The 12,588-nt window shown below is 32.4% G+C and overlaps 2 protein-coding genes across 2 annotated transcripts; both read left to right on the forward strand.

The window, feature by feature from the left end:
- Positions 1 to 783: 783 nt before the first annotated feature.
- On the forward strand, positions 784 to 2,362 carry HELRODRAFT_160344 (hypothetical protein; the record flags this gene model as incomplete). The annotated part of the gene is made up of 3 exons (XM_009017310.1): positions 784 to 797; positions 903 to 1,009; positions 2,019 to 2,362. The coding sequence occupies 3 exons, from the start codon at positions 784 to 786 to the stop codon at positions 2,360 to 2,362; spliced, it is 465 nt and encodes a 154-aa protein (XP_009015558.1).
- Positions 2,363 to 4,807: 2,445 nt separating this feature from the next.
- HELRODRAFT_160345 (hypothetical protein) lies at positions 4,808 to 6,078 on the forward strand (the record flags this gene model as incomplete). The annotated part of the gene is made up of 2 exons (XM_009017311.1): positions 4,808 to 5,341; positions 5,527 to 6,078. 2 exons carry the CDS (start codon positions 4,808 to 4,810, stop codon positions 6,076 to 6,078), a joined length of 1,086 nt encoding a protein of 361 aa, XP_009015559.1.
- Between the last annotated feature and the right edge of the window lie 6,510 nt (positions 6,079 to 12,588).

A 12,588-nucleotide genomic window follows, 5' to 3' on the forward strand; every position in this document is an offset into this window, starting at 1 on the left:
TTTGAAAACTGAAGTGAAGAGAAAACACGTTCTTTCTCATTCTCTTAAAGTCAAATTGAAAGAAAAGAAAGAAATGGATCTAACAAAAGTACAAATCAAACACCTAGAAAGCAAAAGTAATAGGTTGAACTGGAAATCAAAAGTTTGTATAATACTACGCGGCATTCCTGATGCAATGAACGTAATAAATGACAAGTTAAAAGATCCAGATGAATTAAACAATGACCCAAATGAAGATGAGATAGCAAAATATCAAACTGCTCTGAACAAATTCAATAAAGCAAATGGTAATGCTATGAAAATTCTGTCAACCAATATGACCGATGAGATGTATGAAAAAGTTCGTTCATTTTGTAATGCCAGAGATGTTTGGCTAGAACTTCATAAATTGTATGATGAAGTTAATGAAGATTGAACAGATCAATAAATTTGTAACTTCAATTTTTATTTATAGGATTCAGTATGTATTCGATAAAATTACATCAATGACAAGACAGAACAATATGTTGAAAATACCTAAAAGTAGATCAGGATTAAATGATTAATCCTGGTTTATAAAAGGTATTATAATGTAGAATGAACTTGGATTTCAAAATCTAAAGTTTTCATCCATCACCTCTTTTATAAAGAAAGCTAAAGGATCAATTTTCGTAGATTCATAGTAGTGTTTTTTGTATGTTTTGTTATATATATATACATATATTGCTGCAAGACTTTTGTTCACAATAAATGTGAAACTAACGATGATATTCTTGAAATTTTGAGAAGTGTAAAAGGTTTAAAATGGTTTTGTCAACGTTGTGTTGAAGCCACCGCCAGAAGTTCCACAGACAACGTGACAGCCGGTGTCCACATTCATAGTCATTGCTACATTTGACGAAAGCTTATAATATTTATTGCAGGGAACTGTCGGCGAACCCTGACATTTGGTGTCAGAAGTGTGACATCTGTCAAAAGAAGTACGAAAGTACGACAGATATCAACAGCTGTGAAACGAAGTTCCCCAGCGGTGAGTATTAAAAGTAAACAAAATTTAATAATTATTAATTTTGAACGTGGGTGTGACGAAAGTGAATCGCGATAATAAAAGTAAACAAAATCTAATAATTATTAATTTTGAAAGTTGGTAGAAAGTCGGTAAATCATTTCAGAATGGACCGGTCGACGAGGCCAAAAACAATTAATCAGGAAGAGGAGAGTAGATTAGACCCAGTGCAGGCACTGCAGATTAAAATAATGGAAGAAGACGCAAGACGCACAACATGAGGAGGAAGGAAAGTTGCGGATGAGGTTGGTGGAGGACAGGGGCGGACTAAGGCCTAGGCTGACTAGGCAATTGCCTAGGGTTAGGCCTAGGGCCCGTAATTTTTGGGGGCCCGGAAATTCGATTTTAACTTTTTTTAAATTTTTATAATTATATTTTTATGTTTTTTTTTGGTTTTAATAGAAATGCTAAACATTAACATTGAACAAATCTCAAATTCTAAATTTAACAAGAAAGCGCAATGAAACCATTTTGAAAAATCGGCAATCGAATATTTTTAAAAGTGCTTTGCAAAATATTTTTTGGATTCATTTTCTGGAATTCCTACAAAAAAATGTGAGTTTTTATAAAAGTATTAAATTATTCACTTTCAATTTTTATAATTAAATGCTCATTGGTTCTTTGTTGATGGAAGAAATAATGAACATTGAACTAATCTCGTGTTATAAATTTGAAAAAAGCCCGTTTTCTGCCATTTTGAAAAATCGTCAAAGTTGAATATCGGTCATTTATAAAATTGCTTTGTCAATAGATTTTGATTTGTTTAGTTTTTAGTTTTGGATTGATAGTTAATAATTTCTGGAATTCGTTAATTTAAAATGTGAGTTTTGTGGAAATATTACATTACATTATTCAATTGATACTGATATCTAAAGATTACTCACAAGAAGGGCTTTATAAATCAGTAATACTACAAATTGTGATTTTATTATAATTGAGTAAAAATAATGTTAATTGATTTTTTTATTTTTAGTACGTGGTCTTCAATTTATAATGAGTTCCTATAAGCATTTAAGTGGAAGTGAAAAAAGAAAACGAAAAGCAGATCGAGATAAAGTTGCAGAACAAATGAAAGGATCGTTAAACAAATTTTTAATTGTGGAGGACGAAAAATCACAACAATCATCATCATTTTCACAAATTTTACCTGCTCAAACTCCAGAAGCATCACACGAATGTGAATCTATTCAGCAGAAATATCAGCGGGAAAAACTGAGTAATTCCGATTGTGAAGATGAAGCAAAAGAAGATATATATATTAAATCATCTGAAAGTAATGATGAAACTGAGAGTTTTGTAAACGACATTGCTTTATGACCAGAATACCTAACAGACGCCATGCTAGAGTATTATGTCAAAAATCCACCAAAATCGATAAATGGATTTCTAGAATCATCTTCCATTCGATGCAACGAAGGGTCAAAACAATTCACAAGAAAATTAACTATCGCTTCCTTCTTCAGAACAATTAATAGTGAAGAAAAAGTTAAAAGAGATTGGCTGGCTTATACTCAAACCAACAACTTATTGTATTGTTACGTCTGTAGATTATTTTCCAAGCAAACAACACTAATGGCAAAAGGAACGAATGATTGGAAAAATATCCATAAAAAATTGTCAGAGCATGAAAACTCCAGCGACCACATTAACTCAATTTTAATTTATATAAAAAGATCTAAAATTACTGGGCGTACTGATACTGAATTATGATACTGAAAAACAAATTATGAATGAAAAAAAATACTGGAGGGAGGTACTTAAACGTGTGGAAGCAACAATCAAATTTATTTCTTCATACTCTTTAGCATTTCGTGGTAAAAATGAAGTTCTTTTTAGTGAAAATAATGGTAATTATATAGGTGCTTTAGAATATTTATCCGAGTTTGATCCATTTTTGCGTGAACACATGAAAAGATATGCAAATTGCGGCACCGGAACTATAAGTTATTTGTCATCTACCATATGTGATGAATTTATTTTGATTATATCGAAAGATTTGCAACTCACGATACTGAACGAAATAAAGGAAGCTAAATTTTATTCTCTAATTATTGATTCAACACCTGATGTATCTCATGTAGATCAGCTTACAGTTATTATTCGGTACGTTCTTCCAAGTGGTATAAAAGAAAGATTTTTGGGATTTCTACCTATATTTTCTCATACTGGTGATAACTTGGAAAAAGTTATTTTAGAATTTTTAAATAGCATTGATTTAGACATCACTAATTGTCGAGGACAAAGTTATGATAACGCATTTAATATGTCAGGTAAATATAAGGGACTCCAATCCAGAATAAAACAACATATTTTTTCTGCTCATTTCATACCATGCTCAAGTCATTCATTAAATTTAATTGGAAATGCTGCTGCCGAAAGTTGCATGGAAATAACCCCTTTTTTCAATATCGTTCAAGAATTGTACGTATTTTTTTCAAGTTCTACACATAGGTGGAATGAATTAAAAAAATTTTGTAAGAGCAAGCACTTGAATATTAAACCTGTTTGTGACACCAGATGGTCAGCTCGTTCCGATGCTGTAAAAGCCTTGAAGGAAAATTATGACGAAATTAAACATTGTTTACGCCATTTTTCCTCAAACAATGATGAGAAACCATTAACAAGATCAGAAGCTGCCGATTTATACAAAAAACTTGATACATTTGAGTATGTACTGTTACTTACTATATGGGAAATCTTTTTAGATAGAATAGATGCTTCAAACAAGACTCTTCAGCAAAAAGACGAATCCTTAAATACAGCAGTTCTAATTTATGATTCGCTAATAGATTTCATACAAACTGTTAGAGACGATTTTGATTATTTAGAAAAAGAAGCAGAAAAAGTTAAAGATATTGCATATATTAATGATAAAAAGCGACAGAAAACACGAAAACTATTTCATGATGAAACTCCAGAACTTGAAATAAGACTCAGTGGCAAAGAACATTTTAAAGTGAATATTATTTTTGTTGTATGCGATTCTTTAATTAGCAACATTAAGAAAAGATGTGAAGCATACAAAATATTAATAATAAATTTAAAACAATTTTTATGACAGTGAAATCAATGACTCTTCATTACAGGACTTAAAATGTTATGAACAAGATTTAAACCTAGAAGAACTGAAAAACGAAGTAGTTCAATTTAAGACTTTTATAAGTAAAGAAAATATTATTTCGCCTTCGCCTGTATCCATGTGGTCATTTATTCAGGAAAATAATATTATTGCAACATTTCCTAATTTAAATGTAATTCTGAGAATTTATTTAACCCTTCCGGTAAGCAATGCAAGTGGTGAAAGATCATTTTCAGTAATGGGTAGAATAAAGAATTTTTTAAGATCTACGTTGGGCCAACAAAAATTAAATAGCTTATCATTACTTTATATAGAAAAAGAGTTGTTGAATAATTCTATTAACTATGACAAACTAATTGACGAGTTTGCAGAACTGAAAGTGAGAAAAAAGGCAATTATATAGATATATCAGTCTTGGTGTATTTATATTACTGGTTTAATAAATTACGTTTATGTTTGTTTTTTTAATAAATGATGTTTCTTTAATTTGTGTACATTGTTTTTAAATTTTGGTAACTGATTTACATACCATATTCATTAAAACCAAACTATCGAACGTAAAGTATTTGTCATTACTGAAAAATAGGCCCGGAATTCCAATGTTGCCTAGGGCCCGCTTTAGGCTTAGTCCGCCACTGATGGAGGAGAAAGCGAAGCAAAAGGAGGAATAAGGAAAGTTGCGGATGAGGTTGGCGGAGGAGGAAACGAAACAGAAGGAGGAAGACAGAAGGCTCAGAAGAGAGGTAAATATTCGGAGAATGGAACACAAGGAAGATACGGAAGAACAGCTCAGAAGAAGAACACAGCAGCAAAAGTACGCGATTGGAATCAAAGGACGAGTGGGGCCGATGATTGATATGTGCTCGTCTGACCCGCGAAGGATTGCACCATATTTCCAGCTCATTGAAGGCGTGTTTGACAAGTTTCAAGTTAAGGACAGTTTGAATGTTGAAATATTGCTATCCAAATTAGATGTAAAAATGAGGAATGTGATGAACGAACTAAATAATGATGAGCGGTATGATTACGAGGTGGTGAAACAGCATATACTGCAACGATGTCGTTTCTCTCCTATGAAACTGCGGGACGAGTTTTGTGGATCTAGGAAATCGAAGGATGAGACCTTTCCGGCATTAGCTGCCAGATTACATAGTTACCTCAGACTTTACTTCCAAAGCCGGCAAGCCGAATCATTTGATAGAGCGTTGTCACTTCTAGTGGCAGATCGTATGAAGGAACTGCTGCCGAAAAACTTATTGGATCATATTCTTACGCGAGAGAGTGAGGATTGGTTTACACATGACCAGATGGCTGACATACAGGAGAGCTGTGAAGCCAACATGAATATGACCTGTTCCACTGCTCACGCGGCCGGGTATAAGGTAGACTGATGACGAATCAGGATAAGCTGAACTCGAGATGGCAGAAAACGGAGACAAAAAAGGGGCCAGTGTCAGTAAGTGGTTGTTATAGCTGTGGTAACACCGGTCATCTTGCCGAGCATTATCCAAAGAGAATAAAGAACGAACCAGTAAAACGGATCATGAAATGCAAGGTGAACCAGATGTTAGATGGTACAGTGAATGAACAGGCCCAGGATGGAGTTGGTAAAAGGGTGCAAGTTGGAAAATTTTTCAAAAGACCCTTTGTGAAGGTCCAGGTACAGGGGAGACAATTCTGTCATGCTCTGGTGGATAGTGGAGCCGAGGTATGTTGCATCAGTAAAAAATTATTTGATGCTTTAAATCTAGAGCGGATGGGCCAACTACGGATTGTAGGATTGGATGGACAGAGTAAGAAGGTTGACGCTACCTGGGTAACTGTGACTCCCCAAATAAAACACTGTGAAGTCATTGCACCAAGTGTGGAAGTTAGGTGTGCCATTATACCAGATGCCCACGAAAAGCTACTTATCACCCCCGATGTAGTTGAACGTTTGAAGGGGACAGAATAATATGCAGTGCCGTTGGTGAGTTTGTAAGGAGATACAAGAAATGTCTCGGGTAAAGCTATTCGAAGAAGGATAAAAACATTTGGTGGACTAGTGCAAGAAGGTAAAGGACAGACATCATTTCTACTCTTCAACAATTAAACGAAAAAACGTACTTGGAAAAATACCCGTCTACACTACTTCAACATTTAATTTTCAATCATCAACGGCCCCACCGTCGTTGTCTTCATCTGATTTATTATCGGAAAATGAACATATGTTAGTGACAAAACTATTTGATAAGGTGCGAGAAATTCTGCATGAACAACAGGTGCAGTTTTCCAAATGTTTTGAACAGTGCAATAAACAAATTGCCGCTCTGAGGAGTGATTTAAATTCACTAGCGTGTGACAAAGTTTAATCCCGTTGTTGGTCAGAAGCTGTAAAAACTCCAACAGAAATTAAAATAAACCGTTTTGATTTTCCTAAAATCAAAACTAATTTAACATCTACTGTTAATAATAATAATAAATTTGCCGTACAGGCTGATTCTAATTTAAATTGTTCACTCCAGCACAATTTGCCTCAAATTCCCACGGAACATTCTAAAAAAAATGAGGATTTATGGTTTTTGAACCAGTCCAATACTTAAATCACAAAGCCTTATAAAATTATTGTTGATGGTGAAACAATGTCAGAAATTAAGTCGTCAAAATTCTTGGAAATCGTAATTGACAATAAATTAACATTCAAAGAGCATATAAGTTGCTAAACAAACAAAGTATCCAAATCATTGGGTGCAATCAGCAGAATAAAATTCTTTCTACCAAGATGTACCTTAAGACTTCTGTACAGTTCAATTTGCTTTCCTCATCTCGTCTACGGTAACATCATTTGGGCATCGACGTATCCATCATTGACACAACCGCTGCAACGGTTCATGAAAAAAGCATGAGGACCATAACCTGCTCAAAATTTAACGCTCCATCAGAGGAGCCTTTTTTTCAACGCGTAATTTGAACTATAAGAATCTCCATGTGTATTTATGCGCAAATTTTGTCTTTAAGCATTACGCTGGATTGTTACCAACCATTATTTCAAATTATTATTATTTTGTTTTTAATAACGGCACAAAAACATAATACGATGTAATAAATCAAAAATGAATATTTTATTTTTTCATATTTTGTGCAATGGACCACGGATTTGGAATAACTTAATAATTAATTGTGATTTGAATTCTGTTTTAGGTACTAAAGTTTTGTCAACATTTAAAAACAAACTGAAGAACAATTTACAAAACCATAATTCAAAATTCTAATTTTTAACTTTTAAAGATATAGTGGATTATTCGTAAAACAATTTTAGTTCCTGAACATTATTATTTCCCTTTTACGAAATTTTTAGTTCAAATTTCATTTTTTTTAAAACTATTTGTAAGGTGGCCATGCTAGATAAGTTACCTGATAACTTGATCATGGTCATCCTGTCTTCTTTTCTTATTTTTGAAGCAAATAAAATATATCGTATCGTACCTGTGAACGGTGACCATGTGACCATTCGTCATAAGACTAATGTCACGGTGTTGTTGACTTCATTATTTGATACCATAGACAATATTTCCTGTGATTTTACAATTATCTATATATATCTCAACATATTCAATAAATAAATTTTTAGCAATTTTCCACAAGCTTTCCATACTTGTCCACTTTTTAACAATAATTGTTTACATTCGACTAACATATGTTTCATTTTTATCTCTCCGTTTTTAAATTCTATAGTAATTAAATTTCAATATTAATTTATTTAACTTTTCATTATTTTAATAATGGTTCGCTTTAATTGCATTCAAAGTTTTACAATATAAATTCATTTCTACAACCTGTCATTTCTTTAACCCTAGAACTACCAGCTGGGTCCATTGGACCCATCCTCGATGTTTGATGTGATGTAGATAGACAAAAAAATTTGTAAACATTTCCAAAAATTCTGACTTTTTCTAAATACTTATTGTCAAAAAAAAAATGCAAATTTATAAATTTTTTGGCATTAGTGATTACGCTATAAAAATTCAAGCACCACTTACCGACAGGGTCTGTTGGACCCACATTCATTTTTAAAAAGTATTTATTATTTAGATTTATTGTTTTTGTTTTATTGTTGTTTCCATGGTAGTAACCATTTAATAAATATCTTTTTATTTGAATTAATTGTGTTTTTGTTCCTTATAATGTCAAAATCAAAGATTTCTCTAAGTAAAGCTTGCGAAATGATTTTAGAAGAAAGTGAGGAAGATGATTGCGAAGATTATGTTGCATCAGATGATGATAATGAAATCGATTGTGTTGAAGAAAACGAAGTTAGTAATAGTGAAAGCGAAAATGACATGAAATCTGATTTGATGGCTAATACTATTACGCATGAGGAAACGTATTTATCAAAAAATAAAGAAATTGTGTGGCATAGTACACCAGAAACAAATACACAAGGTCGTGCCAAAAGTTTCAATATTGTAAAAGAAAGTCCAGGATTCAGCAATTATGCAAAAAATAACGTTGATTAAATATCTTCTTTTTTGATTTATTTCAGATCTAGTTTGTTGGAACAAATATGTCATTTCACAAATCAAGAAGGACAACTGGTGTTGAAAGATGGTTATAAGAAGTTATGTGTCAATGAACTGAAAAAGTTTATTGGAGTTCTCATATTAGTTGGTGTATATAAATCTAAGAATGAACCAGTTAGTCAGTTATGGAGCGGAAGTGATGGCAGACCTTTATTCAATAAAATAATATCAAGAACCAGATTTCATGAAATTTTAAGAGTTCTGAGATTTGATGATGCATAGATCACCAGACAAATTAGAGCCAATAAGAGATTTATTTGAATCATGGAATTCTACTTTAAAAGATCCTTACAAGTTGAGTCATACAGTAACTATTGATGAACAGTTGGTCACCTTTAGAGGGAGATGTCCCTTTCGTCAATATATTCCTTCCAAGCCAGGTAAATATGGCATTAAATTTTGGGCATTGAGCGATAGTAGCTCAAATTATGTTTGGAATTTGAAAATTTATAAGGGGAAAGAAAAAGATAACCCAAGGGAAAAAAATCAAGCTGAAAGAGTGGTCCTAACTCTGATAAGGAGATTGGAAAATTCTGGCAGAAACATTACGTGTGACAATTTTTTTACGAGCATTGGTTTGGCAGAAAAGTTATTCAAGAAAAATCTGACAATCGTAGGAACAATTAGAAAAAATCGTCCGGAATTGCCAGATAAATTTATTTCTCCAAAAGGTAGAGATTTATATTCATCATTGTTTGGATTCAAGGACAATTTCACTATTGTTTCTTATATGGCAAAGAAAAATAAAACTGTCACATTGTTGAGTACAATGCATCACCAACCAGAATATGATAAAAATAATGAAAAAAAGAAACCAGAAATAGTTCTTTATTATAACAAAACCAAAGCTGAAGTTGATACAATTGATCAGATGACAAGAGGGTATAGCACTAAACGGATGACAAGACGATGGCCACTTGTTGTGTTTTATAACATGATAGATATAAGTGGATTAAACGCTTATATCATATGGAAATCAATGCAATCTGAAAAAAGTATCAAAAGAAGGCAGTTTTTGATTGATTTGGGCAAAGAACTAACGCTTTCAGAGGCGCCACTGCAACCTACAGCAATTTTGAATATAGATGAACCAGCGAGAAAAAAACGATGTGTGTTGTGTAGTTATAAAAAAAAACAGAAAAACTAAATCATTATGTGCAAGATGCAAAAAAACATTTGTTGTGAGCATTCCGTTGTAATTTGTAACAACTGCAACATTTAATCTATGATTTTTAAGTGACTACATTGTTTATCAAACATTTATTTTTTAACTGTTCAGAAAAATTTCTTGGTTTTGTATATTTTGCTTATTTGGAGATTGCTATATTTAGAAACACAACATAAAAATGAGTCAAAATTAAATTTTAGTTTAAATTAATGACATGTCGATATGTTGGTCCAACAGACCCACGTTGGTAATCAGCGCTATAAAAAAATGTTGGTAAACGCAGGGTTAATAATACCATTACATTTTACTTACATTTAATATTTATTTTAATTTCATATTTTGCATATTTCATATTTATTTATTTTAATTTCATATTTTATTTATTTTAATTTCATATTTTGCAATATTCACTTTCACATAGGCTTTGATGATGAATTATTCGTAACAGCGCTGTTAGCCTCACCATGTTGTTCGTTTTTTAAATTTTAAATTTTAAATCAATATCAATTTAAAAAATTCAGAAGTGTTGAGTTGTTACTAAAGAAAGTTATTAACGGAAAATGGGCTTCTATTTTCAACTATGATTGCATGAAAGAAAACCTCGTCCCTCAATATATATATATATATATATATATATATATATATCTAAATATAAATATATATATATATATATATATATATATATATCTAATAAAAATACGTTAAAGCCAATTCACGAATACCAATTTGGAAGAAATGGACGAACCAAAAATTTTATTTTTTCTTGAATCTGGTTCTTTAGTTAACGGTTTAATTAAAGCTACATATTGTTTACGATTTGATAGATAATTTTTTCTAGAGAAAACCGATAATTTATAAATTACTAATCTAGGGTAAGGTTGAACATAATCATTCATTTGTCTTAAAACACCTAACTTTTTATCAGGAGCTTTAAAATGAATGGACAAATATATATATATATTTTAATGTTTGCATTGCCGACTCACTTATATTTCATTTGTTTTTTATAGATATTAGATAGCGCTTTTGAGAATTTTAACTTTTAATTGGCGCTTTATAAATTTTTCTTTAATAATAATAATAATATAATATTTCGTTATAAATTGCTTGTATTTCTCTGTTTGATTTGGGAAAATTTTTAATTTTTACTTTGAATATTTAGGGTGTGGATGATTATGGTGATTTTTTCATTTGTTTTTGTTTACAGCTTATTTATGCACGTATATAAATGTGTACTAGTTTTCATAATGGTAGCCTGTAAAGTTCATTTAAGTGAACCTGCTTGGTCTCGAAGCCCGAATGTTATTCAAAAATTTTTTTCGTTTGTGTTAATTCTGGTTAATAAAAGAATTGAATACACACATATTTGAATTGAATACACACATACATACAACAGTGTTTACAGTTTTTTCTTCTATTTTATCCATAGTTCTATTTTCTATATTTAATTATGGCTCCGGTATTACATAAATGCACTAATTTTTTATCACTACAAATTAAGACCAGGCGGAAAGCTACACCGGCACGGGGGAAAGAAGGGACAAGAATGCCCTGGTTCCATGAAAGCGGTCGAAAAACAAGATTTGACGCTTCTTATGACCTAACACACTGGTATAGGCTCCATTGTTTTTTCTAGATACTCTTGATAAGCCTAGCAGAGGGGGTTAAAAGTTCAATCAAGGTAACCACGTTAACAAACGTTTGACGGAATATTGGACTTTGAGGATTGAGTCAATCGCGACTGGCTTTGAAAACGACAACAGCATAAAGCCTTGAAAAAATAACCCAAACAGTTGGATACAAGCCGTGTCCGCCCGTATAAAACAGGGCAAACTTTCGGCGGTCGTCAGACTTGTCTGTTCCTCCGAGCGTCTGGCGGAGGGCTCGCCTGAGACATTGTCAAAACTCAATACCATTTATCCCCAGGCACCATAAGACAGGAAACCACAAGTGGGTGCGTTTCACCTACTCAGGTGTTGGCGGCTCCGAAGTCATTCAAAAACGGTTCCTCCAGCGGCATCGATTGCCTGAGGCCTCAGCACATAAAAGATTCGATTTCAGACCCACTACCAATCGACGAGAATTTAAGCTCCTTAACCCAATTCATAAATTTGATTTTATCTGGCACCTGTCCAACCGCCGCCGTCGTTGACTTAAAAATATGGAGGGGTTAGACCCATTGCGTTAGTAAATTTTTGAAAAAAGCTGGCCAGCAAATGTGCTCTGACCTTAATGTTGGAAGAAACCAAGGAAAAATTGTACCATATTTAATTTGGCGGACGTACATGCGGTTCGCAAACTGGTCTTAGAACTACCCAATTGGTGGGGATTCTTAATCAAATAAATCTAAGACAAATATTCTGTATTTGCATGTTGTATGTAAGAGTCCTAGAGCGTAGAATCAAATTTTGAAAAATGGCTTTTGTTGTGAAAATATGTCTGTAAACTTTAAAATGAAATTAAAATCGTTTCTGTTGTTGAATTACAATGACCAATCGTGAATTAATCGGTCCCTAACTTTTAAAATTTTGTAATTCTATATATTGCTTTAATATATAGATAACTAAGTAATGCCAATCCAGTGTTTTTCTGGATAGAAATCAAACATTTGTTTTAAATTAACCCCAGAACCATCGTACTAGCCATTAACACCTGTTTTGTAAACGTAGTTGAGTTTGTTCATTTACTAACAACTAACATCTAACATGCCTCTCATGAATTATATCAAATTTTTTTT

This window comes from Helobdella robusta (assembly GCF_000326865.2).
Source record: "Helobdella robusta unplaced genomic scaffold HELROscaffold_2, whole genome shotgun sequence".
NCBI lineage: Eukaryota > Metazoa > Annelida > Clitellata > Rhynchobdellida > Glossiphoniidae > Helobdella > Helobdella robusta.